Source organism: Colias croceus, chromosome 11, assembly GCF_905220415.1.
Source record: "Colias croceus chromosome 11, ilColCroc2.1".
NCBI lineage: Eukaryota > Metazoa > Arthropoda > Insecta > Lepidoptera > Pieridae > Colias > Colias croceus.
In genome coordinates this window covers 7,537,599-7,564,016 of record NC_059547.1, presented here as the reverse complement: position 1 = coordinate 7,564,016, position 26,418 = coordinate 7,537,599, and the positions used below count along the sequence as shown (strand labels likewise).

The 26,418-nt window shown below is 32.5% G+C and overlaps 3 protein-coding genes across 4 annotated transcripts; 1 reads left to right on the top strand and 2 right to left on the bottom strand.

The window, feature by feature from the left end:
• Positions 1-551: 551 nt before the first annotated feature.
• On the top strand, positions 552-15,083 carry LOC123695823 (serine/threonine-protein kinase/endoribonuclease IRE1). Its single transcript, XM_045641763.1, has 14 exons — positions 552-754; positions 839-956; positions 3,982-4,233; positions 5,187-5,384; positions 6,457-6,697; positions 7,702-8,266; positions 9,517-9,698; positions 10,051-10,200; positions 10,460-10,599; positions 10,791-10,981; positions 11,324-11,457; positions 11,530-11,677; positions 12,503-12,688; positions 13,357-15,083. The coding sequence occupies exons 1-14, from the start codon at positions 683-685 to the stop codon at positions 13,804-13,806; spliced, it is 3,027 nt and encodes a 1,008-aa protein (XP_045497719.1). The 5' UTR covers positions 552-682; the 3' UTR covers positions 13,807-15,083.
• Positions 15,084-17,425: 2,342 nt separating this feature from the next.
• Positions 17,426-20,805, bottom strand: LOC123695826 (ankyrin repeat domain-containing protein 27-like). The gene has a single exon (XM_045641765.1). It carries the CDS (start codon positions 20,328-20,330, stop codon positions 17,562-17,564), a length of 2,769 nt encoding a protein of 922 aa, XP_045497721.1. The 5' UTR covers positions 20,331-20,805; the 3' UTR covers positions 17,426-17,561.
• A 623-nt stretch (positions 20,806-21,428) lies between these two features.
• Positions 21,429-25,803, bottom strand: LOC123695847 (cold shock protein 2-like). Of its 2 annotated transcripts, none has more exons than XR_006751992.1 (3): positions 25,695-25,781; positions 25,024-25,234; positions 21,429-21,646 (listed from the first exon to the last, which is right to left on the bottom strand). XR_006751992.1 is itself a non-coding variant. In XM_045641792.1 (3 exons), exons 1-3 carry the CDS (start codon positions 25,773-25,775, stop codon positions 21,447-21,449), a joined length of 414 nt encoding a protein of 137 aa, XP_045497748.1. In that variant the 5' UTR covers positions 25,776-25,803; the 3' UTR covers positions 21,429-21,446. The 2 variants fall into 2 exon arrangements, 1 of the variants encoding a protein (XP_045497748.1); XM_045641792.1 differs by having other exon boundaries at positions 25,773-25,803.
• Positions 25,804-26,418: the final 615 nt, after the last annotated feature.

The following is a 26,418-nucleotide window of genomic DNA, read 5'->3' as shown; positions in this document are numbered from 1 at the left end:
CCTTCTTTATTTTAAATTACATTTCAAGTTTTAAAATTTCTTTTATAATGTACTAACTTTCCGCCCGCGTTTTTAAAGAAAATCCTGCACAGTTCCCGTTCACGTGGGATTTCCGGGATAAAACCTAACCTATGTGTGTATGTACAAAATTTCATTGTAATCGGTTCCGCAGTGAAAGAGTAACATCCCTTCTCACATAATTTCGCATTTATTATATACGTAGGATTAAACAAATAATGTATTCAACTGAAATTAATTATAAGTTTTGTTTTTTTATTATTTATTATTTCACGAAACCGTAAATGCAAAATACATTCACGATTTTATCGATTGAAGCACATCCCATCACTATCACCTTCTATCTATCTAAATACGTACCTATAGTAAAAATGGTGCCATGACTATGTTGAAACGTAGCTTGTTGTCTATAGCTGTCTCATTCTTTCATACGACGTTTTCTTTAGATAGAGAGAAACAAATATATGTAAATTGTATACGCTCGATACAAGTACTCTATAGGTTAATTGCTCTTAGGTTCACAACTTGTCAACTTGTTCACAACAGACGAATTTCGCGATTATTCCTTGCTTTATTTTTTTAGAGCATGCTTATGTTTGTTTCCATAAAATTTCAATAATAAATTATTTAAATTGGCGCAATGGACGAATAGCTATACGCTAAAATGAAGTTTTTGTTAGTGGTGTTATTTTTATTTGGTTCATACGGACATGAGCCTATTGTGAAAAATAATAAGGTGAGAGGCAGTTATAATAACAATGAATGAAATAAACAGTGTGTGTAGTGCAACGTACATGTAACTAAATATAATACTTCACAGGAAAGTACAGAAATATCAAGGGCTCTTGATGACCGGCCTTTGCTTTTTGCGACATTGGGAGGCGGCATGGTGGCTGTCGAACCTCTATCTGGAAATATAATTTGGAAACTTAAAGACGGTAATTACATTTGTTAAATTTCGTCAGGGGCATTTAATGAAACTGCAAAAAGTTGAAGCCAGTGATGCAATGTATTAGAAATATGATTGGTATGTTTGGAAATAATTATGCTTAGTTATTGTACTTAAAGGCAAGCAATAAATTAAATATTATTAAATGATTCTACTATAAAAATTTCAATGTGCATTAATAACAGAAATAGATATATATTTTCGCAATTATTATTTCAGTATCCAAAGAAGATGTATTCAAGTAAATAAAATAATCTCTTTCTAATCAATATCCAATAAATAAATTAACCCAGTTATCTATTATTAAGTTTTTATAAGGACCCACTTCCATTCTAAAAGTAATTAATTGATAAAAAATATAATCTTGTCTTAAAAGATAAAAGGTTGCTATAATAACACATGTTAGTTCTTTTCTTATTTTTTATATTTTTCTATTGCTCAATAAAGTTATAAGAATTTGCTCAAAACCGAAATTGAATGAGAAGAACTAAAATAAAAGTAAAGCTGTCCTTTATTGTTTGTTTAAAATTAATAAAATGTTAGATATAAAACAGAGATACAGATAAACTTCAATTTAACTAGCTGTGCTCTGCGGTTTCACCCGCATGGCTCCGCTCCTGTTGCTCTTGGTTGGCGTGATGATGATCTAACTCCAAAATAATTTTTCAAATCGGACCAGTAGTTCCTGAGATTAGTGCATTCAAATAAACAAACTCTTCAGCTTTATAATATTAGTATAGAATCTATACATATAATAAATCTGTAGAAGGGTCAATTCTGTACATTGAAAATATTGAAAAAATAAATAGCAGGGGGTGTTACTGGATCGATACCAAACCCAAATATGTGATTAAAAAAAATTTTGTCTGTCTGTCTGTCTGTCTGTCTGTCTGTCTGTCTGTATGTGAAGGCATCACGTGAAAACTAGCGGTTCGATTTCGATGAAACTTGGTATAATTATACCTTATTATCCTGGGCGTAAAATAGGATACTTTTTATCCTTGAAAAATACGTAGAAAAAAATTAATCTTAATTTTTCAGTTTTATCCATAGACGTTGTTCCGTAGAACCGCGAACACACGTTGCGTATTATTATAGGCCTAGCCGTATTTGGGAATTGGGTCCAATAGATATTTATAAGATGTTATTGACAGAGGTACTCAAAATGGAGAAATAACCATCCACGCGAAGACCGACATCCGCGCGGACGGAGTCGCGGGCGGAAGCTAGTAAACAAATAAATTTGTTGCACATAATAAATAATGTTTGCTAAAATTGTTACTAATCGCAAATCTTGAGAACCGATTTTGTTTATACTTTTATATAATATTCCTTGAAGTACGAGGATGGTTCTTATGGCCATATAAAACAAAAACATGTACCATGCCGAGCGAAACCGTGGGCAGAGGTTAGTTTATAATAACTTATAACAATAAATTGTAAAATTGTGATCCAATTTCAGTTTGCAACATGTAGAAAATGGACACTCCTAAGTGTCTTTGTGTGTTTGCTGTGAATTTCAAATTAATTGCATAAGATTAAACTTTATTTCCTATATCGAAAATTAATATATAGCGCAGGACTGAATTTACATAAATGTAGAACTTTTTAAATAAGTTTTTTATTCTTGAAACTATGCAATTCACGTCAACAGCACTCATCTAGGTATATACTTGAAATCGTTATATAATTGAAATAGCTTGGGAATATTTAGTCTTTCAATAAAATATGTACTATAATGTTTCAAGCATCCATATAACATCGTGTATAATTATAATAAAATATATTTACGACATTATACATTGATTCTACGACTTGATATTTTATAAATAACCTTCTACAAACGAATTTGCATTTGAATCGAACACGCTGCAGCCCGCACATGGCATTGCATGTGCCGTTTGTTTTGTATAAAAAAAGTCAGGCCAAATATTAATCACATTGATAGAGTATCTATTAACACCTATTTTGTTTATCAGCTTGTCTCGTTATCAAGCGCATTAAGCATTTGGTTACGGGTTTACGGCCTATCGAAACAGCATTACCGTCGAACAATCTGGATAAAAAGAGAAATTTATTTTTAACATGGTTTTTATTACATGTAAACAGATTCAGATAAAGCGTATTACATAGTTGCGTGATTAAAATATGGATAATATGGTTAATCGATTTATGCGTGCGGCTCATTACTGTGACGCGGACGGTTTCAATATTTTTATAAAATGAATTGTTTTAGATGTATTTCCGATAACTGTTGCTGTTGCAGGAAAATATTCTAAAATAATACGTGGGCGTGACGGCGAACACATGGACATACTTTTTAAACGTTAAATAATTATATGGATTTATAGGATGTGTACTGTAACAATATATTTTATTAAGTTTTATGGCTTATTTTATGGATAGATATTAGATACCTATTTTAATTATTTTATAAACAATGGAGCCACCAACCATGACCTTGCATAACAAATATTGTTTCATTATACTGGTTTTCAAAAGTGATAGTAACTGAGTAAAAATATAACTAGTGAACGAATAAGCGAACGAAATGTCTTGAAGGAAGGGATGTTATAAATTATCTGATGAAATCATGTAATCATGTAAAAACTAAAAAGGGAGTTATTTTCTTAAGTCCTTTCATATTTATTATGAAATAAAGAACAAAATACTTAATTAAAGTAAGGCTTATTCCATAGAATAAAGTCAAAGTATGTAATTTATTTATTTCGTATGAAATTGATTAAAATAACTAGATAGTTACAATATCGTTTTTAAATCGATTTTTTACTGTCCTAAATGTGAAGGCTGAAAGAAACGCAATATTTAATTAAAAACTATTTATTAATAGTTACCAACGTTATTACTTCTGTATAAATAATTGTATTTTTCCATCAAAATTCTAATTAATTTATTATCGCGGAAACAAAAAAAAAAGCGAAAAGAAGTTCGAAAAAAAGTAGGTATATTGTATGAAAGTGGATCGTTTTTTTATTACATATTTTTATTTTTAGAGCCTGCGGTGAAGGTTCCGAATCAACATGCTAATTTAATGCCCCAATTTCTACCTGATCCTCGTCATGGCTCCCTGTATATGTATGGTCCAAGGGGGGATAAGCAAATGCTAAAGAAGTTACCATTTACGATACCAGAATTGGTGGCGAATGCTCCATGCCGATCCACAGATGGCATTTTGTATACAGGAAAGAAAAGTGATACTTGGTTCATGTTGGATCCCTTGACTGGTTCGAGGGAACGTATTTCAGGTATAAACTAATATATTATAGCCAGTTTCTCTTTTAGTTATATATGCGGGTCTATGGGTGTTCTAAAACGCCAATAACGATTTAATTCCGTAAATTATAAAAACATATATAAATTCTATAAAGGTTTACCTACGATTACTGACCTTTATAGAATTTATAAATTTTTTTATAATTTACTGAGTTAAATCGTGAGTAATTTATGTATTAAACAAATTACTATATCAAAATAAGGTGAATTGGAATTCCCCAAAAGGCCAAAAAACGGTGCCAAAAGTTTATACATATGTATTGTTAAAATTTTATCTTGGCACGGTTACTAGTTCAGGATACATCGCCCATTTTTGCAAGTGACTACTTACTATCAAGCTGATTTTCCGTTTGTAGCTTTATCTTTTAAAATGCTATTGATTATATATTTTTTATTGATTTATTTTTATTAGTTTGTATATTGCATCATATTATGTTTATAGTTTATTTTGATGAGACACCGAATAATTTCGTGTACGAAACTCTCGATTGTGGTAGCTAACAGAGATAACATGGATAAAATTTTTTGATTTGATGGTTCTCAAATATTTATTACGCAATTTGTAGGACAATAAGTCTGTTGAATTATATAAACATTAACTAAGTGAAAACAAAAAAATCAAAAAAATCTATCGATACACTTTGGAAAGGGGGACTCTTTGAACCAACCATAGATTTTGTAGGACAAATATTTTTTCGAATAATTTAGGTAATTATCTTCTGTTATGAGTATTATATAAAATATTACGTATTATTGGGTTCCCATTCAAGCTTTTTTATTTAAACTTTAAGAGGCGCTTTTGCGGCTTCATTTTTTATCATATAATTTGGCAACTTTGTTAACATAATACATATAGCATTTATGTGTGCTAAACGTGTGTTTTGTTTGTAAACATTGATTATTTTAATCACGCATCTTCAAACAGGGTTCGATAAGTCGAAAATCTTTAAAGACGAGGACGAAGAGGACACTTGCGATCTCGACAAGAAACGCAGCGTGTACGTCGCTCGCACAGAATACAATATTCTGATGCACGATTCTAAGAATGAAAACCACAAATGGAACGTTACATTTTTTGATTATACCTCCCATGATATGGGAAAAGAGATGCTGAATGATTATGGTAAGTCTTGTGTAAATGTTATCTCCGATATGATTATTAATGGGTCACTCGTTTTGAACTATGATAAATGTTTGTTTATGTTTGAATATAGGATTTTCCAGTTGTGTTACTTGGCTTTTGTTTATGTATCATTACGCAAAAGTTTTGGAAATTATACGAAATACTGCTATCCTATTCTATTTGTTATATAATTATAAATAAATAAATAATTCTTTATTTGCACAATGTGTACGTACAAAATTTTACAATAATTTACATTAAGAATCAACACATTAGCCGAAATAGGGATGCAAATCATGTTATACTAGTATAATGAACGGGAAAAGAACGTAATATATAATTTTATAGATTATTAGCTAATTAAAAGTATACTCGCACGGAAATTTTGGACCATCATAATATATTATCGAATGTGATACAGAACAGACATGTAGTTTATAATTACAGTATTTCAATTTATGTAGTTATCACTCGTATAGCTTATGCGCGCTTATCAGGAACGATACGGTGAAGCAGTTAATTTTCATACGTTATGCAGTTGTGTATACCTAGTTTTGTTTTTAATTAATAATTGTTTTGCTTTTTGGTAAATAAAACTATTTTTAGATTATTCCATAGAATTTAACATAGCAATATACAAATGTTGCTTTAGACTAACGTTCCAATACGTAATATTTTAATACGATACCGTTACAGCAGAATTATTTAAATTATACCCAAAATAAGTTGATACAAATAACCACGCTAATTAGGACAGTTATATCTCAATATGACTGATTGCTTAAAATATTGAGGTAAATGCACGTTGGATTATAAAATGATTGATTCCGGTCGATGCCTAATATGATTACCATTTATCAATATTAAAATCTGTTATTATTGTATAAAAGATAAATAACAAAGACTTTACGACCATTAGAGGAATTTGCATTATCTATGCATTCTACGATCCCGATGAAAAATATAACAACGTTGTTGGAAATGACTTGATCAATAAGAGCCCATTAGACAGGTCGTATTAGACGATAAAAATGAATACAAATCGATTTGTGAATAAGTCATAACTTTCTAGGTATAATACACTTCACATCAACATCAAATGGACGGATTATGTCGTTTAACCGTAAGACCGGTGACCTAGTGTGGTCACATAACTTCGAAACACCAGTGATAGCTGCCTATTTACTGGATAGAGATGGACTTATATCTGTACCCTTTAATTCCATTGGAGATGATACAATGGATCATATCATGGAAGACGCTACTACGTTGAGGAACGGGCAAGGGATTAAGAACTCTAATATTGAGTTATAGTAAGTATAGTTTTGCTTGTACATACGACGTTTTTATCAATGTATTGGTAATCCTAACTGTTAGATATCGCTTCGAAATTTTCTTTTTAATTACTTACATACATTTTCTAGGAAGAATGATAACATTTCGCTAAAATGTTAATAATTTTTAGCTAATAGATTGTATCAACAAAAAAATATATCTACTATTTCAAAAGCTATTTCTAAAATAACATCGTGCTATAAATACATCAATTTCTGCATTGGAATTTTCATGCACAATTAACTTTAAATTTGTGTGTAGTGAAAGATCTAAAACCTACAAAGCTCAATTTACATTGAATTAGTTCTTTCAAAGTTGTAGTAGTAATTGAATTATACTCCATACAGTAGTATACGATGTGTAAAATATCGATTCCGATATGCATTTATAAATATTTTATATACCCACAGTGAGTATCTTTCACCTTGGTGTGACATGTAATTGAACCGACGCGATATAACGCTGTAATTATTTCAAACATACCATAACTGAATGATATACGATCCCTATCGCTGTAAAAACATGATTTATAATTTTGTACGAACAAATAAAATATTAAATAAAGAGCAGTTTATATTTTTCCAATATAATAATAAAAGTTTACTTCAAAAATAATTATATTTTCATGGATTTCAATCGATTGTTCAATTAAAAACTCGTCATTTGAGTTTCTAAACGATTTTATTTATAATTTATAGATTATAGATTACTAGCTTACCGCCCGCGGCTTCGCCCGCTTTGACTTAAACCTAATAAATTATATACTAAAACCTTCCTCTTGAATCACTCTGTCTATTAAAAAAACCGCATCAAAATCCGTTGCGTAGTTGAAAGATTTAAGCATACAAAGGGACATAGAGACAGAGAATGTGACTTTGTTTTATATATTATGTAGTGATTATTAGATACTGAAACCGACAAAAATAATAACTATTCTCCTTATTATATACTCCATTTACCAATACGTTTTGACTTTTTTCAGTCCTACATTATACATCGGGGAGCATAACCATGGCCTCTACGCGCTATCTTCCTTAGTAGACAAAAACACAGTAACAATATCCACAGGCTACACTCAACCATTACTCCTCGAAGGACCGGTCACTGAAACCGAATCTACTTCAGAAAAACCGGTCTACGAACCGTTTAAAAATGTCCACTATCAACTAAATGATATAAACCTACATGTCACTCCACCATACCTTTTACTAGGGCATTATAAAGTGCCAGAACTAACTACTTCATGGATGCCACAACTGCCAAATTCAAATCTAAATAAGTTACCAATACGAAATGCTGTTAAACTAATCAATGGGGAAGTAAGGACAGACGTTGATAAAGATGAAAATGAAACGAACTTGAAGTCTAATTCGATATCGGTGTCGGTGCAAACAGAAGATTTGTTTACGGACTTCAGTTTGAGGCCGGATTTCTGGTACAAACAGTTGCAGATTTGGATCAATCAGCAGGAAAATAAAGCGCTCAAAGTTGCGCTTATTGTTCTGATGGGATTGGTCGTCACTATGTTCTGGTACTTGCGGTTACAGGTAAGATGATCATTTATCTACTCTTTAACCCATTGAGCCCCAAGCGGCTCAATCGATCCCAGACACAATAGATTTTCTATTGTGTCTGTGGTTCCGGGGCCTGAGTTACTACATTTCTTAGTCTTTTTTAACTTGTATTGATCTAGGAATTTTCACTTGGTTAAATATTCTTGTTGAATAGTTATGCTTATTAAAGATTTTATTTAATATTTGCAAAGTAAAGTCAATTATTGAAATAAAATTATATGAGCAGTAGAATAAATGAACAATAATTTAAAAGGCCTGCAATCTGACGTCATCAGTACGGATTTTGCGCCTTTATCGCAAATTAACCTCAGGAATCCATGAATAATATCATAGAGTTATTTGCTGTAAGTTTAATATTTACCTAGGTGTTTTCTATAAATAAATTCTGCATAATACATGATACATCTAGCATTTCTGAATAAAAATATTCATTTTAGATTTTTACTAAGTCATAAAATATCCAAAATACTTTTTTTTTATATTTTTGCCGGTTTAAATTAATAATAGTTATCTTCATATGATTGATAACAGATGTATCGTATCCATGTAAAGAATACAATTTTGCATGTACACCAATTATCTACGGTATTTTACACATTATTATCTCCGTCGTGTTTTGTGTTTACATTCCTTTGATTGCACAATTGGTTGGTATAAATGTGATAATACAAGCAGATTAGCAGACAGTTGTAAATATATTGATAGGAGATTGAACCAATTATGTATATGTATATACGAGTATATGCATATCGAATTGAAAATACAGGATAGTCCAGATAGGTTTAAAGAGATGTGAATGTATAATGTATTGTGTCAATAGAATTTGGAGACTATAAAATATTTAATTTTTACTGATGCATGAGAAAAAAATATTTAAATTTAATTAATTAAACTGAAACGAGTGCCATGCTATAAAATGCTATAAATATTTTTTGGTTGTGGTTCACAAGCCCGATCGCGCGTATGAAATAACAAATAGGTAATACATACTTCAAAGTAGTTCTGCAGACTTAAATTCAAAACTTCTAATTAGATGATCTTCACCATTATGTGCGAAAAGTTTAATATACTTACAACGTTTTTTAACTGACATTATTTTCTTCTTTTCATTCGTAGCATATTTTTTGAACTTCCAAACTTTTGCCATGCTGCTTTTGTTGTATATACATAATATATGTATTTATCTATCTCAAAGTTTATTCTTAATTTAAATTGTTTTCTAGGCTCGCGAATTCCAACAACTCTCGCAAGGTGGATCTCGAAGCTCCACAGCATCCACATCATCCCAGGGCGAGGTGACGGGACAACTCGTTGAGTTGGGAGATGGGGAAGTGCAAATAGGCAAGATTAGCTTTTATACGGATCAGATATTGGGCAAGGGGTGTGAGGGCACTTTTGTGTATAGGTAAGTTTTATAGCGTGGTTTTAGTTCTGTGCCTATTTTAGTTGGTTATATATTATCTGTATAGTTTGTTAGATAGAAATATGATTTGTTGTTTAGTTTTTCTTTGTAACTTGGTATTAGGTAACTCTTTCCAGATGTAAACCTGGTTACATTTTACATAGGTTACATTTTACATAGGTCGATCACTGAATAATTTTGATAAAACAAAATTTATTATTGTGTAGCAGTTTCAGCTCGAGTTTATATTATTTAAAAATTTCAAGTGTATGCTGTTAATTTTAAAGCTTAATCATTCTATTTAATTAAAATACAAATGTATTTTTTGTCCATATTATATTTGTATAATTTGCAGAGGTACATTCGATAAACGAGCAGTGGCCGTAAAACGGTTGCTACCAGAATGTTTCACGTTCGCGGACCGCGAGGTGGCGCTGTTGCGTGAGTCGGATGCGCATGCGCATGTAGTACGGTACTATTGTACCGAACGGGATAAACAGTTTAGGTGGGATTTTTCGCTTTTTTTGAGTGTGTTAGTGTAGTTAGTGATTAAAAATGTTATTATTATAGCAGATATTTAGAGGTGATACTATATTTGGCTTCAATGTACTTTTTTTTAATTTTTTTGATGAAAATTCACTGAAATCATTTGTCTTCTTTCTAAGTACAACTAATCAAACCATTATTAGAAAGGTTAGGTGTGAATGTGTCGAATTTTGTAGTAAAATGGTATGATAATAAACAGTAAAAACTTGTTTCCATAGGTATATAGCTTTGGAACTCTGTTCAGCGACGTTACAAGATTATGTTGAAAATAAATTGAATTTTGAATGTAAAATTGATGCTGTTGAGGTTTTGCGGCAGGCCGCTTTAGGATTGTCTCACTTACATTCAATGGATATAGGTTAGTATAACTTACACATTTTTTTCAAGTATTTAATTGCGTCTCGTGTATTTTTATGCAAATAAATAAATAATTTATAAAAATATTCTGGTCCAAACTATTCTATAAAAAGTAAATTCAAATATCTCCTGGACTAGTAAGGTTTTTCTTTACCTGCAAAAAATAATTAATACCCAATAATATATTTCCAGTACACAGAGATATAAAACCGCACAACGTGTTGCTATCGATGCCATCTGGTACGGGCGAGGTCCGGGCCATGATATCCGACTTCGGTTTGTCCAAAAAGCTTAACATCGGTCGAGTAAGCTTCTCTAGAAGATCTGGAGTCACTGGTACTGATGGCTGGATAGCACCAGAGATGATTAATGGGGAAAGAACGGTAAGTTTTGGTTAACTAATTAGAAGTCTTTATGGTATTTGGATTTGGGTTCGAGTATTGATCAATAACCAACTAGACTCAGTATAACGCTCAGAGATTATCCAACGCAAAACTCTGCCTACGCGTGCATTAGGCAGAGTTTGATGATACAGTGAACATTAAACGTTGCTTCTACGAAAAAAATGTTAATTTAAATTTTTGTTTTATGCAACACAACTCTGTCATTTTTAACTTTGTAAGCATATGTACTGCTACAATATGCATTTTTCACAAACAATAAATTTACTTTGTTTCAAAGATTATTAAATTATTTTATTCTAATCATAACAATAATTGTTTCAGACAACATCCGTGGATATGTTCTCATTGGGTTGCGTGTTTTATTACGTACTTTCTAGAGGCCAGCATCCTTTCGGTGATGTGTTGAGGCGGCAGGCAAATATCATCACCGGAGAGTACAATTTAGATTATTTAGAGTGAGTTATTTTCTTATTTGTTTATTAATCATATGAATAGAACTATCTTTTGTAATTTGTTTTATTTTTCAGCAAAGTGTTACCAGAAGAAGAGGTGTTATTAACAAAGATTTTGATCAGATCAATGATCTCTGCTAAAGCAAGTGCGAGGCCGCCTTGCGAAACTGTACTTAGGTATCCCATATTTTGGGGCAAGCAGAGTATACTTAATTTCTTACAGGTGAGTTATTAAAGTGATACCTAGTAGGTTCAGTATTTTTTTTTGTATTGTAGTTCTGATTTTATGTAGATTCTAGGTACGCAACAAAATATAAACCCCTACCAAAATTATAGCATAATTAGTTCAGGATACATCGCCCATTTTTGAAAGTGTCTACTATCAAGCTAATTTTCCGTTTGTAGCTTTATTTTGATGAGACGCCCAATAATTTCGTGTACGAAAGTCTCGATTGTGGTAGCTAACAGAGATAACAAGGATAAAAATTTTTGATTTGATGGTTCTCAAATATTTATTACTAACTGAATTTTTTTTTGTGTTCAATCTCAAGATAATTACCTAAATTATTCGAAAAAATATTTGTTCTACAAAATCTATGGTTGGTTCAAAGAGTCCCCCTTTCCAAAGTGTATCGATAACGAGGTCATCATAAATTATTACTAACAAGCTGATTTTTTTGTTTTCACTTAATTAATGTTTATATAATTCAACAGACATATTGTCCTACAAATTGCGTAATAAATATTTGAGAACCATCAAATCAAAAAATTTTATCCTTGTTATCTCTGTTAGCTACCACAATCGAGAGTTTCGTACACGAAATTATTCGGTGTCTCATCAAAATAAAGCTACAAACGGAAAATTAGCTTGATAGTAGTCACTTGCAAAAATGGGCGATGTATCCTGAACTAAATAGCATTAATAATAATAATACAGTTTTAATAATTATTACTCGCGAAATCTTTTACTTAAAACCATTTAGAATTTTAGAGGCTTACTTTTTCTAGTGTGCTCAGAGCATTTTTAATATGATATTCATTTCCTCAGGATGTAAGTGACCACGTGGAGAGTTGCAACGCGGGAGCCGACCATCCCCTAGAGAAGGGAGCTAGAAGGGTTATCAGAGGAGATTGGCGAGCGCACGTGTGTCCAACAGTGGCCAATGATCTGCGGGCGCGACGCACGTACCGTGGCGAGCGGGTCGCGCACTTGCTGCGGGCGATACGGAATAAGGTTAGTGGGCCAGCTTGGGCCAATGTCGGCCAGCGAATAGTCGTTTGATTGCTCGCTGCGGCATAAAGTTTATTTGCACGGGAGTCGATAAGACAGTTTTATAATAAAAATTTTAGTAATTTAATGTATTGGAAATAATTACAATTATAAACTTGCATTTTTTCTCTCTTTAGTCACAGAATACATAATAGTAGCTAAACGCTACAGAACGGACACTTTCCGCCTCCCGCCAAAATTAAACACTTACCTCACCCCGCACGATCAGCCTAAAAATGGTCCGCATTTTTCTGCAAGGACGATACGCAACGAAGATTGACAACATTAATCAAATTGACTTAAGTAATTTTATTATTTTGGATCTGTGATTATCGTTTTTCGTAGAAAATGGTTAGATATTGTGCTGTTTACGGATGTATTTCATCAGAAAAACGCGAATTTTTTTTACGCTAGTCACAAATGTGCCAACCATAAAGCGTTAACACACACATTTGCAGTCTCTACAGTGTGACTGTCAAAACGATAATTTTGAATGGAGTGTCCGGGGTGTGCTTTAGTGTAAAGCTATAAAATCGTTCTTGGAACGGATTAAATGTTGAAGATACAAATGATGTATTATATGGTAATAGTAAAAAAAACGCTTATTTATTTTCAATTTTTCATTATTACAGAAACACCACTACAGAGAATTAGAGCCGGAAGTGCGAGACAGTCTCGGGAAAGTTCCAGACGGTTTCGTCACATACTGGCTCAGGAGGTTCCCCCTCCTCCTACCCCACGTGTGGTTACAAATGCAGCAATTCCGAAACGAGGACATCATGCAAGGATACTTCCCCCACGCCTTCATCTTCAACCGGGATGACGTCACAGAACTTAACGACGACAACTACGTCAACGAAGAAGATCTAGCAATTAACGAACTCTTTGTCAAAAGTAAAATCTACTACGATGAGAATGACCCAGAGAAAAGGTACAAAAGGGATTCTCCCAAAAAAAGCGTGGACTGGCGAAGTGAAGATAGAACGAGACAGAACGACGTCAGACCGAGAGAGCGATACACATACTATAAGAAAAAGGAAAAGAAACAAGAAATGCCCGTATGGAGCTTGCCACCGCAGTGAAACACAAATATTTGTAAGTAATTGTAAGTATTTATTTTTATAGTTAAAAGTTACTTAATTTAAAATAAGACACTAAAATTGGCCTCGCGTGAAATAAAACATAGATTGTAGTTATTATTCCCGTTCCTGTATAGTAAAATAATGGCTTTTGCCTACAGTGTGTTTTAACTCTTTAATGTTGTATCAAAATTCAATTGTATTAGAAAAAAAAAACATTTCACTGTATAGGAATGAGATGGATAAGAGGCTCAGATTTTGTCAATAACTAAATTGAATTTACATATTAGTGACATTGTACTCAGAAGCTAAAGTAATGAAAGTATAGTAAAAGCAATATAATAATTCCGATCTAAGAACTACGAATAAATATTATTGATTTTTTGTAATTATAAACAAAATATATTTTCCTTGTTTTTTACCAACAAGACATATACAGTACTATTTTTAATTAAGTGAATGATAGATTATTTCGAATTTTTTATAAATATTTATTTCAAAATTCAGTTTAGTTATTGACAAAGAGACGAGGCTGTTATTTGTAGTATCTGCTTATGTTTTAAGACATTGATTACGTAAGCGCACATTTTAGAAGTATGTACTTAGAACAAATTGTGGATAGATTTTAAACATATATCTTTGTAAATTGTGAATTTGAATGCATATTACAGGACTTTTAAATAGTATTTTTAATGAGATTTTGGATGAGTTTTGTGTAAAAAGTATTCATGTAATGGATTTAAAATTAAAAGGGACCACATTGTGTATTCTTAGAAGTACTTTGTGTACATTATATAACTAAATTATAAGAACTTAAGACATTATTGTAAAACTATTAGCGTTAAAAGATTTATAATTACAATAGTAATATTATAGTCAAATTAATTTATTGATATCATTAGAAACGCTAGAACGTTAATTAATGTAAACTATATGATAATAACAAATTGATCACGTCAAAGCAAATTTATTTTATATTATGAGAGAAATGCTTTTCTAACAAGCAATATGACAAGTGAATACCTTTGTGGTAAAAGCGTAAGTGGGTGTTCTCTGACGATTCGTGTGGAAATTAATTGTTCAAGTTATTTTTGGTTAAGTATATATTTTTTATTTCCTCTCAAGCTCTATTCAGAATATTTATAAATAGGAATGTAAAAGCTTAAAAGCTCCTACAGTACAACATTCCTACACAAGTCGATATTAATATACCAGTGGGAAAGCAATTATAGCTAGTCAAGAATCACATTCCTTTTGGAAAAAGTATATAATATAAAAGTGTTTGCCTTATAATAAATTCAGTTATAGCTAATATATTAATTATTTAATGAATTAATAATCATTATGAAATAAAATACATTAAAATATTGTGAAATATTTGCTTTACTTGCGACAAAGTTTTGTTAGGTAATGAAATAGAAAACAATGAGGCAGCTTTCTGTTAGAGGGTATAAAATAAATAGTACTTACATCGAGATTATAAAATAGAAAACGAAAGACAGTCTTGTTGCTTTAATAAGTATGAAATCATCGCCGTACACTTTAAGACAAATGCTGGTATCTTGCGTAGAAATAATCAAAAAAGTGCACGACGCGACGCGGCAACGTTGCGTTATCAGCTCGTCATGCGTTCGTCGTGCGTGCGTGAATTTTGAATGAACACAAGATTGAAGTATTTCGAGACAAAAGGCCTAAAAAAGAAATTTCGTTTAACAATGTGGATGTTTCAAGTTCTGCATAATATTTCCTATGTGGATAGTAAGTATTAGAATGTGCCAATTGTGAAATCCAGAATTAAAAATAAAATATCGGATTGTTTGTTAAAATATGATATTTCTGAATTTAAATTCTCTTTGAATACTATTTATCGAACTTTTAGATGATTGATGTAAAATGCTTTTTTTTCTTTATACTTAAGCAATAGTTTTATTTATTGTTCCTTTTGTATATTTTTTTATTAATGTGTAAATATAGTCTGTAAAGTTAAGTACACAAATAGTTTTTAAGTTTTACAAAATAGTTAAATGATAGTGGATGAGCAATTGTGTTATGTAAAGTGAAATAATTTGTTGAAAACATGACAGTTCGTGATAGTGTTGTATTCATTTAGAGCTAGCGCGCACGAGCAACTTTGTCTCCGCAACTATTTTGTCTCTCCCATCAATTGTATGAGGAGTTGCGTCGCTACGTGCGCGCACTTTCATACTAGCCCGGTGGGAGAGACAAAATAGTTGCGGAGACAAAGTTGCTCGTGCGCGCTAGCTCTAAATGAATACAACACTATCACATAGCATATACATTGACATAGCTTTCTCAATGGAATTCTAACTGCACAATGCAAGCCTTCTTGCAATTTATAATTTGTATCAAATTAAAAATCAACCTTTTATTTATAGTTGCGATATATGCTTAAATATATTATGTATATAAGTATATGTATACTGCTTGGCCTTAAAATTGCAATTTTAATACATAATGTGCAATATCTGTAAAGCCCTTGATATTCTTTATGAAATAAGGTATAAATGAAAAGATTTATTTAGTAGTAAGAAATACATTTATTTGTAATAAAATTAATATATTGTGATCGAAATTTAGCTGGCAAAGTATTAATAAAGTAAAAATCAGTCTCATACAATATTTAAGTGTGGGTCAAGTATGGCATTATATATACAAAAAAATTGTGCAAAGTGCAAACAATAATTATTCGAGTATACACTTAAAACACTTTCCTTGTCCAATTCTAAACAATTTTCTTATATTATGATGTTTCATTATAAACAAAGTAAATCATTTTAACAACTCATTCAATATGCATATATTTTTACCTAGGTTGACACAATACAAAGGGGCCATCCATAAAGTACGTCACACTAATTTCATGAGTTTTTGAGCACCCCCCCGTGCTTGTCACAGGTGGTCACATTTCTAAGATCCCCCCCTCCCTAGTGTGACGTCACATGTTTTGCAATTTAACATTGAAAAATTATTAAATTAAAACAGCAGTTCCGAAATTAGTTTTATTTCCATTTAAATTAAGTACTTTTTAACCGACTTCAAAAAAAAGGAGGAGGTTATCAATTCGGCCGGTATATTTTTTTTTTTTTTTTATGTATGTACACCGATTACTCCGAGGTTTCAGAACCGATTTACGTGATTCTTTTTTTGTTCGATGCGGGATGGTGTCGAATTGGTCCCATAAAAATTTTATTGGGATAGGCCCAGTAGTTTTTATTTTATGAGCATTTTTGTCTGTAGGTATTTGTAAATTTTGCAAGTGCAAGTTTGAAGTCGGTTGTTTTTAACGCAGTTATCACTTGTTATGAAATCTACATAATATCAAATATTTGAAACAATAACAAAAGAATAAACTACCTAACGAATAAATATAAATTGTCAACAAAACAATTTAAACCGTATTGACCTAAAGATAGAGTTGGACATATTTTTTAGTTTATATAATTTATATTTCAAATTACGCGATTAGTAGGTACCTCTAGATTTTGAAATGTGATGTCACGAAACTTAGGACCCCTCCCACCCCTTGTCACACCATGTCACACTTTGTCGACCCCCTCCCCCCCTCTTTACGTGTGACGTACTTTATGGATGGCCCCAAAGTGCAAAATTAGACAGTGTTACAATATTATTATGTACTAAACTAAGGAATGCAGAAAAATGCCACAAGTTAAAATAAAACCTTCACTGTTTCAAGTTTCCCATGTTTAAATGCTACATATTGAGTAAAAAAAAATAATTTATTTGTAAATTGATGTCTTATTTGAATGCTTTTCTATTAAATCTATGATTGTTAAATGGACTTTTTCTTTAGCGACATCCAGAGGTGTTTTTTGAGAGGCGTTTACCATAGATAAGTCAGGACTGAAGCTTAGAAGTGTTTTAGTAGCGCCAATATTTCCCACTTCGCAGGCATCATGTAATGGAGTGTTTCCGGATAAGTCTATTGCATTTATATTAGCGCCACTGTCCAAAAGATAATGTAAAGCTATAGTTTTATTATGCAAGGCGGCCAGGTGCAGTGGCGTTTGCCCTTTTTTGTTGCATGTGTTAACATCAGCTCTATTCAGTATAAGAATTCTACATAATTCGTCGAGGCCATATCTCGCTGCATAGTGTAATGCAGTTATACCGTTTGAATCACAAAAGTTCACATCAAAGTCTGATATAGTGGATTGTGTTACTTTCTTACAGTTAGAACATTCACATAGAGGGTGGCAAAGAGATTCTTTCATTTCACTTTTAGCATTGATATAATTTTCATAATTAATATTCATATAAAAACATGCTAATTTAATATCACCATAGGATATAGCTTGCAAGATTCTTTCAATTCTCTTCAGATTTTCTACTGTTTTTGACGCATTGTTACGGTCACTATTTCTTATTTTCAAGTTGTGTAACTTTTGGGTTACAGGATTGTCATTCTTTAAACTTAACTTTTTAATATCTGTGCTGGTTATGTGTATGTATTCATATAAATTGGGTGTACTGGATTTCAACACTTGCAATATTTTCAAATTGTGTGCTAAGTCAAATGCAGTTTTCCCATTGCGATTATGCAATGATGGCTCTGCACCATTTTCTATGAGTAACTTAGCTATGCCTTCATATCCCCATTTTGCAGACATATGCAATGGTGTATTTCCACTCTGATTGCAGCAATTTATATTTATCTGTTTTCGTCCATGCTCTGCAAAATAGATAAGAGCTTTGACACAGTTCAAATGTCCATTGTTGACTGCCATGTGTAGAGGAGTATTTTTATCAATATTTGCTTTGTTGATATCAGCTCCCGAATGAAGTAACAATAACAGAGCATTTTGATGCCCTCTTGCAGCCGAATAATGCAGTGGCGTGCATTCGTTTAAATCTGTTGCATTCACTTCGGCTCCCATTTCAATAAGAATTTCAACAGTTGCAGCTTTTCCATGTATACTTGCAACATGCAGAGGAGTCAGACCGTGACTGTCACGGGAGTTGACCGTGGGTGATGTTTTAAGGAGATTCTTTGAAAGTTTCTGGCAGCATTTATTGCAGTTACACAAAGGATGACATAATTTTTGGAATATTTCAAGATCACTGTCATCATCATCATCAATTTCATCTTCATTCAATGGTAATTTTATAACACTCTTTTCATTATCTTGCATATTATTTAAGTGCCTTTGGTTTTTCTCTAGTAAAGATTGCACTTGTTCTGTATGATTAGCTTTAATCAAGTCAAAAACATATTCAAGGGTCTCTTCTCTACTTGTGGTATCAGAAGTAGAGATTGACTCAGTTAAACTGCTTCTCCTTTGATTACATGTGCTCATACTATCTTCTGAAGGGTTGCTTTCATAGTAATATGATTCTGGGTCTGGTGGGCCTGCCAAGGCTCCTGATTGAATGTGTTCTATGACAGCTTCTAATGTCGTAATAAGAAATATACTTTCGTCTCCATCACCCTTTCCGATCCCGCTGAACCTAAATTCCTTCATATAAGTAAGTTGGCTATACCAGTTTGGTAATCCAGATTTAATTAAAAGAAATACAAAAACTGGTAATAAATCATCAGCAGTTAACAGAACAACATTATTGCCACTGTCACTTTTATTAATTGCATTCAATGCTTGTTTTAAACACAATACTTTCTCCAGTACCGTGTTGTATGAATCAATTTTAGAAAGTATTTGCTTCGCTCTTGGCACAGCGTGGTACAATTCTTTTTTAATATCAAGATCTCTAAGTTGAATATCACACATATTTCTTATTTTTTTATTGAGATGAGAATCCTCATATGAGCAACTAGTGCATATTGGTTTAAATATATAGTCAAATAAAAGTTGTTGCATATAACATTCAACAGCTAGCTTAATATTCTCTAAAATATGCTTTGATGCTTTAGATTTATCTCTTAAGCGTCGGTTTTGTAAGGTCACTTGTAGGCATTGTGTGTATAGCTCACTTACAGCATCTTTGAGATTGCCAATAGCCACTGGTAAAGATGGGTTCTTTTTCACAAATAATTGGACATTTAATTCAATTTGATCCAAAACTTGACGACCAGCAGCTTGTGTCCACAGTAAGTCAATACAGTCATTGATAGAGCAAAGGCATTCTTTAGTTACATCGTTGTCCCCAACATTAGAAGTAGGCTCAAGAGGAGTTTCAATACACCAAACTTTGTATTTTATAAAGTCTTCTGTGTAGAATGTTTCTTCAAATAAAATGTGGCTTTGAAGAGGTAGTCCTTTGGTAACTTCGAGTGAAATCACTTTATTTGCAACAGTAACCTGCTTTTCAGTGAGGGTGTTATAGTGAGTCTCAGGAAGTTCATCACTAGGCACTAAAACATGTGCACAGAAGTCTTCTATAGAAAAAACACGAGTATTTAAACTTCCGATTCGCGGCACACAAACTATCCAAGATTCTGTTATACAATGTTGAAATAAATCCATATATTCATTTTTGAATTCCACGAAAAAGGGGTTATCAGATATAATTTCATCGTATCCACCTTCCATTTCCGAAATATAAGTCCGCGGAGCCAAACGAAATCCGTAAAATAATTGGTGCTTAATCTATCTTTCCGGTTTCACTAATTCGATAACTGAACTTACCAAAAATGATATGTATCATTAATGATAAACTAGTTTTAAATTACGAATTCTTCTCATAATTATATTCTGTTGCAATCATAACATTGAATATCAATATAGTGTCGTGTTTGCATAGAAGTACATACTATAATAAATATTTTATACAACGATATGCTAATAGAACAAGTTTTTTGTTATATTATTATCTTAACTTTTCTTTGCGGCTACGGAGAAGCAAGTTTCTTGTATATTTGCTGTTAATAGATCTCACTGAGTTTAAATGTTTAGAAATTGGTAAAAAGTATGGTGGTATTAACTTTCTTTTCTCAGTTAAAATAAATAAATTTAATTAGTTAGCTACTAACTTTTGAGAACACGGTTGCCTTCACATTTCACAAACTTTAATTAAACATATGATTGACACTTGACAGTTGACTGTTGACTGTTGACTGTTGACAATATTGACAGTACTTATATGACAACTTAAGTCCGTCCGTTGATTCGTTGCTTACTTCGTGACGGTTAAATTCCGACGATGAATAGCGACTTTGTAATTCGCACAGTTCGTTATCTATTCAAGAAGAATAATTAGAAGAAGACTTCGTTATCTATTTGGTATAATACCTAAAATAATAATAATTATTATTTTATTATGCTGCGGTAAAAATAATAAGTGCCATAACTGTCGGTATCTACGTCCTTTGCATAAGGGTCAACTCACACCAAAAGAGCGGCAAAGCGCAGCGAAGCGGAGCGCAGTTTCCGTGTCATATGAATTTTAACTTTATTGTCATTACTATAAAACTTATTATCGCCTGAGAAACTCGAGCATCCGCGCGAATCGTTCGAGTTTCTCATGCGATAATAAGTATTATAGTAATGAAAATAAAGTTAAAATTCATATGGCACTGAAACTGCGCTCCGCTTCGCTGCGCTTCGCCGCTCTTTTGGTGTGAGTTGACTAAGTGTACTTGAATATTTTTTGACATGAATGAAAAGATCATTTAAATAGATATTTAATTTGTTTATTTAACGATGAGTTCATCCTCTACCACCCCGTCCACCACCAAAGCCTCGGCCTCCAAAGCCACCGAAACCCCTTCCGCCGAATCCTCTTGCACCAAAACCTCTTCCACCAAACCTGCCGATTCCTGTACCGCCGAAAGCTAAACCTCTTCCAAAGGTAGTAAAACCACCTCCTACCAAAATGATTGGTAACGGCCGAGGACGATGATAAATATCTGGAAAAAGAATATAACTTTTAATTCTAAATATTTTCCCAATTTAAGGACGCTGTCACAAATCTGCGTTACTCAAATTTAGGTATCTAACGTCGCCACGTGGTTCGCGGGAACATCGCGCTCACGTAAACATAGCGCATTCCATTTTATAGACCATCTTCATACTTGATATTATTTTTTTTTTTATATTTTTATTGAAATTGATTCCAGAAGATTACTGGGAACTTTAAAAATTCATTTTGTTACTATTATTAGTAGGTACGATCCTTATAAGTATTTTAGTGTATTCAACCAACTTAAAAAAGTGTGACTATTTTACAACAATTTGAATATGAATTGTATTATTGTATACAATATCGAAGCTTTTTAAGAAATGTATAAAATACTTTTTTAAGAATTATTATCATACATAATATTATATGTTACCGGCAATATATTAAACCCGGCATTGTAAGCAATTCTTAGTAAATGTATGTTATTCCGAGAAACAGTCGGAATGAAATAAATTAAATTCGTTACCACACATTCACATTACCTATATCTTTAAATATGAACTTTTCCTAAGTAGCAAACACATTTGCAAATGTGGGTGGTTTTTGGGGTAGCTATTAACCAATATGAGGTCAAAACTAAAATCCAAGATGGCACCGACGAAAATTTGAAATCTTTTCGTCATGGGTGTCATTTTCAAGGAGTTGGAGTAGCTATTAAATAAGTATTAATCAATATGAGGTCAAATCTAAAATCCAAAATGGCGCCGACGACAATTTGACATCATTTCGTCACGGGTGTCATTTTCATGGTTTTTGGGGTAGCTATTAACCAATATGAGGTCAAAACTAAAATCCAAGATGGCGCCGACAAAAATTTTATATGTTTTCTTCATGGGTGTCATTTTCATGGTTATTGGGGTAGCTATTAACGAATATGAGGTCAAAACTAAAATCCAAGATGGCGCCGACGAAAATTTTACATCTTTTCGACATGGGTGTCATTTTCATGGTTTTTGGGGTAGCTATTAACCAATATGAGGTCAAAACTAAAATCGAAGATGGCGCCGACGAAAATTTTACATCATTTCGTCACGGGTGTCATTTTCATGGTTATTGGGGTAGCTATTAACGAATATGAGGTCAAAACTAAAATCCAAGATGGCGCCGACGAAAATTTTACATATTTTCGTCATGGGTATCATTTTCATGGTTTTTGGGGTATCTATTAACCAATATGAGATCAAAACTAAAATCCAAGATGGTGTCGACGAAACTTTACATCTTTTCGGCATGGGTGTCATTTTCAAGGTTTTTGAGACAGCTATTACCAAATCCCCAATGTAACCGTCGATAATTAGGTATATTTTTCTTACTCCTTTAAAGTAAACTTAAATAAAATAACAAAAACGTTAACAACCACAGTTTTGTAGAAAGTCTTAAAAAAAACAATTTTAAAGAACATTGAAATGCATATTTAGAAATTTAATATAAAACGCAACTCTGTGGCAATCATGTTAATATTCTGACAGATATTAGTAACTTTAAATATATTCTTTAAATATATTCGCTAAACTTTATTTAAAATAAAGTTTATCTAAAACATTTAAACGAAGAGAATAAAATAAAAAAGAACGTGTGTGCCGAGAAAACGTGTCAGGAGTGAAACTTCTTTGGCGAGATTCTTAGATACCAAAATCGCCGCCTTGCTCCATAACGCGACAGTATTACCATGACGCGATCTTGAAATTCGACGACCATCTTGGATTTTAGTTTTGACCTCATATTCGTTAATAGCTACCCCAAAAACCATGAAAATGACACCCATCACGAAAAATGTCAAATTTTCGTCAGCGCCATCTTGGATTATAGTTTTGACCTCATATTCGTTAATAGCTATCCCAAAAACCATGAAAATGACACCCATGATGAAAAGATGTCAAATTTTTCGTCGGCGCCATCTTGGATTATAGTTTTGACCTCATATTCGATAATAGCTACCCCAAAAACCATGAAAATGACACCCATGACGAAAAGATGTAAAATTTTCGTCGGCGCCATCTTGGATTTCAGTTTTGACCTCATATTGGTTAATAACTACCCCAAAAACCATGAAAATGACACCCATGACGAAAAGATGTAAAATTTTTGTCGGCGCCATCTTGGATTATAGTTTTGACCTCATATTCGTTAATAGCTACCCCAAAAACCATGAAAATGACACCCATGACGAAAAGATGTAAAATTTTCGTCGGCGCCATCTTGAATTTCAGTTTTGACCTCATATTGGTTAATAGCTACCCCAAAAACCATGAAAATGACACCCATGACGAAAAGTTGTAAAATTTTTGTCGGCGCCATCTTGGATTATAGTTTTGACCTCATATTCGTTAATAGCTACCCCAAAAACCATGAAAATGACACCCATGACGAAAAGATGTAAAATTTTCGTCGGCGCCATCTTGGATTTCAGTTTTGACCTCATATTCGGTAATAGCTACCCCAAAAACTATGAAAATGACACCCATCACGAAAAAAAGCCAAATTTTCATCGACGCCATCTTGAATTGTTTTACCCCACCAATCTATTCAACAACCCATAAAAAAGAGGATCTCAGGCAAGGTAATTTTAAAAACATAATTTTAAATTACAAATAATTGGAATATGAAACTTATACAGTTTACTCATAAAAAGTATCAAATATTTCAAATCACGAAAAAGACAGTGCACGCACAATAATCTTTTTTATTTCGTTTTTATTTTTGGCACGAGGAGCGATACACCCGTCCTTCCAAGAGCGCTTCTGAGCGCGGTCTGACGAACCGCGAGAACAAAATGTATGAAGAAATCGACAAGTATTTTTAATTTAGCTCATTATTGAAATAAAATTTTGATTTAGATTCATAAAAATTACACCATATATAAAGGACTATATATCCCTCAATAAGATATAGTTAAGAAGATAGATTAGGCTCTTAATTTTCCTAAAATGGTACCGGTTTAGACCCCATTTTTTTGCATTTTATGCGTTTATTGTGATGGAAAACGCGTATTTCAGCGACAATTTTGTATGACGTCGTAAAATTTTTATAAGATGAACGTAGAGCTGAATATATTATCTTTAAATTAAGATATTACTATGTTCTCACGTGTAATTGCTTTAAGTTAAAATGGTACCGAAAAACAGCGTGTTTTTGTAAAAATACGTTATAGCGTCCTTAATAGAAAAATATATGAAACAGTATTCAAAACAATCCCTGTTATATTAATGCGTAGAGTCTAAGCGTAGAGTGCCCAATTTAAGTCGGCTGACGCTGAATATTTTTACCTCTTTTGACTTTACTGTTGATTTATTATCGAAGCGTGGTAATTTTAGCAATATTTACCTGCATAGTACGGATAAAACTGGCGTTTCACTCGTCTAATCGAACCCTGTTCTGTCGTATTTTGTCTATTATAAAATAATATATTTTCGAGTGGATTCTTGTTATTTTTCAAAGATTTTTCTGGCGATTCATTTTGATTTTCCAACGCATTATTACCTTTGTATAGTAATAATACAATGAGCAGAGTTGGAAGGACGGCGTTGCACAGTTTCTGGAAAAAAAATATTATGGTAAGTTTTATATCAAATGAAGCCGAGTCAGCAAGCAATATTCTTTATGTTGGTTGTATCTTTTTTAAGTTTAAAAAATAAAACCATAGAATTGTTACGTTGATGTAAATTAGACTATCTTATCTTAATCTTCGAGAATTTTGTTAAATAAACATGAATCCATACTTATCTATTATTATAAATGCGAATGTAACTCTATATGTCTGTCTGTTACTCAATCACGCCTTAACTACTGAACCAATTCGCATGAAATTTGGTATAGAGATATGTATTTTGATATCCGAGAAAGGACATAGGCTACTTTTTACCCCGGGATAGGATAGGTTTTATCCCGGAAATCCCTCGGGAACGGGAACTATGCGGGTTTTTCTTTGACTGCGCGGGCGAAGCCGCGGGTGGAAAGCTAGTAATTAATAAAACAAATTAATGAGAGGTACCTACCTAAATAAATTGTCCTGATTGAATTAGATACATATTTCTAATGTAAAAAAAGAGTAACAAGAGCAAAGCGTAACTTACCATGTCTCAATGTGAATATGTTTGACAACATGCAAAGTAAATTGTCTCATTTTATATAAAGCAGCTAAGTACTTGCTAATTGGTGACATAGTCGTAGGTATGTCGTAGGTATATCTGGTAAATATTGACTTAAGTTAGTTTTCAGAAAACGTATGAATAACTAAATACTAATATTTACATATTATACAAGATGTACTTATATTTACGTAGTTTATTATTTGGGTTTTTGTCCTCCGGGCTCCGGTCATGACTTGCATCTGATGTAATCGATTTAAAGTTAGATAATAATCTGTACCTACAATATAGAGCTTTTTATTGCTGTACCCTATATTGAAACTTGAAAGCATGGGCGTAGCCACGGTGGGGCAGGGTGGGGCACTTGCCCCACTCTAGCTTTAACCTGGAAGGTAGGTAGATATATAACCAAATCTAAAAATTGAAGTAAGTACCTACTAACTCTTTTGACTGACTAACACCTAACAAGTGTCATACGCCCAGCGACCAAACGGCTGAAGATTTTTGGATCTATTTCGTGGTGTGGTAGGTGAACAATAAGGTGTTTTGAATAAGAATAATTCGAATAACGAATTACACACGAAAAAAGAAAATAGCTGATATGTTACATAAACTGTAAGAAAAATGAGTA

Coding starts and splice junctions, on each gene's coding strand:
- LOC123695823 (XM_045641763.1), top strand. CDS start 683: ATGAAGTTTTTGTTAGTGGTGTTATTTTTATTTGGTTCATACGGACAT. Junction 755..838: donor CTATTGTGAAAAATAATAAG/GTGAGAGGCAGT, acceptor AATACTTCACAG/GAAAGTACAGAAATATCAAG. Junction 4,234..5,186: donor TTCGAGGGAACGTATTTCAG/GTATAAACTAAT, acceptor ATCTTCAAACAG/GGTTCGATAAGTCGAAAATC.
- LOC123695847 (XM_045641792.1), bottom strand. Junction 21,647..25,023: donor GTTTTATCCGTACTATGCAG/GTAAATATTGCT, acceptor TTCTTTTTCCAG/ATATTTATCATCGTCCTCGG.
- LOC123695826 (XM_045641765.1), bottom strand. CDS start 20,330: ATGGAAGGTGGATACGATGAAATTATATCTGATAACCCCTTTTTCGTG.